We start from the raw sequence: 588 nt of genomic DNA, 5'->3' as shown, positions 1-588 counted from the left end.
AAAAATTTCATAAAATATTGAATATTTATGATATATAATGATTAAAATATTGATGTTTTCTCATTACTAGTGTCAGGTTTTGAATCATTTTCAAGACTCAGTAATTTGGAGACTCTCCATTTAAGTTGGAACTCTTTGAAGAATAGCATCCTGTTACAAATGGGTAATCTTTCATCTTTAAAGGCTTTATATTTGAGAGGAAATAACTTAAGAGGATCGGTTCGTATCCACGGTAGGTTTGCTTTTAACTTTTTTTTCCATTAATGTCCATTGTTGTTTTAGGAAAGTTCTTGATCATTTGCTTTTATCCTAATTCGGCTTGAATAGAATTGAATAATTTGACAAACTTGAAGAACTTGGATTTAAGTGACAACAGAATTGAAAACCTTCGACCACTGTACCAAGGTATAAAGATATTTATTTAATTAAATTTTGTAAGTGATCGATGTGTAATCAATTGAGATTTCCATTAGTGATAATATTATAAAAATTTTGTACAGGAAATGAAACGCAACTGAAGTTGACCTGTTTGGAAGTACTTGACCTGAGCCGGAATCTCTTCGAGAACAACACATTTGCGTTCCTAGG

General features: G+C 30.8%; 1 protein-coding gene across 4 annotated transcripts in view; it reads left to right on the top strand.

Moving 5' to 3' along the window:
• LOC110428461 (cuscuta receptor 1-like) overlaps positions 1-588 on the top strand; it is a 7,538-nt gene that overhangs the window by 956 nt on the left and 5,994 nt on the right. For 3 of the 4 annotated variants that reach the window (XR_016352197.1, XM_021444294.1, XM_089785645.1), the window contains exons 3-5: positions 71-232; positions 328-405; positions 501-588. The exon at positions 501-588 is cut by the window's right edge and continues 68 nt beyond it. Coding sequence is in view for 3 of the 4 variants with exons in the window: in XM_021444294.1 (XP_021299969.1) it covers positions 71-232; positions 328-405; positions 501-588 (328 nt within the window). In the remaining variant the exon portion in view is untranslated. The remainder of the gene's footprint in view (positions 1-70; positions 233-327; positions 406-500) is intronic. The other variant, XM_089785646.1, reaches the window with a different exon arrangement.

The sequence above is a fragment of the Theobroma umbraticum genome, unplaced genomic scaffold (assembly GCF_002168275.2).
Source record: "Theobroma umbraticum cultivar Fairchild unplaced genomic scaffold, ASM216827v3 scaffold_115.0, whole genome shotgun sequence".
Classification (NCBI taxonomy): Eukaryota; Viridiplantae; Streptophyta; class Magnoliopsida; order Malvales; family Malvaceae; genus Theobroma; species Theobroma umbraticum.
The sequence above is the reverse complement of the archived record's forward strand: the minus strand, read 5'-3'. Positions and strand labels throughout refer to the sequence as shown.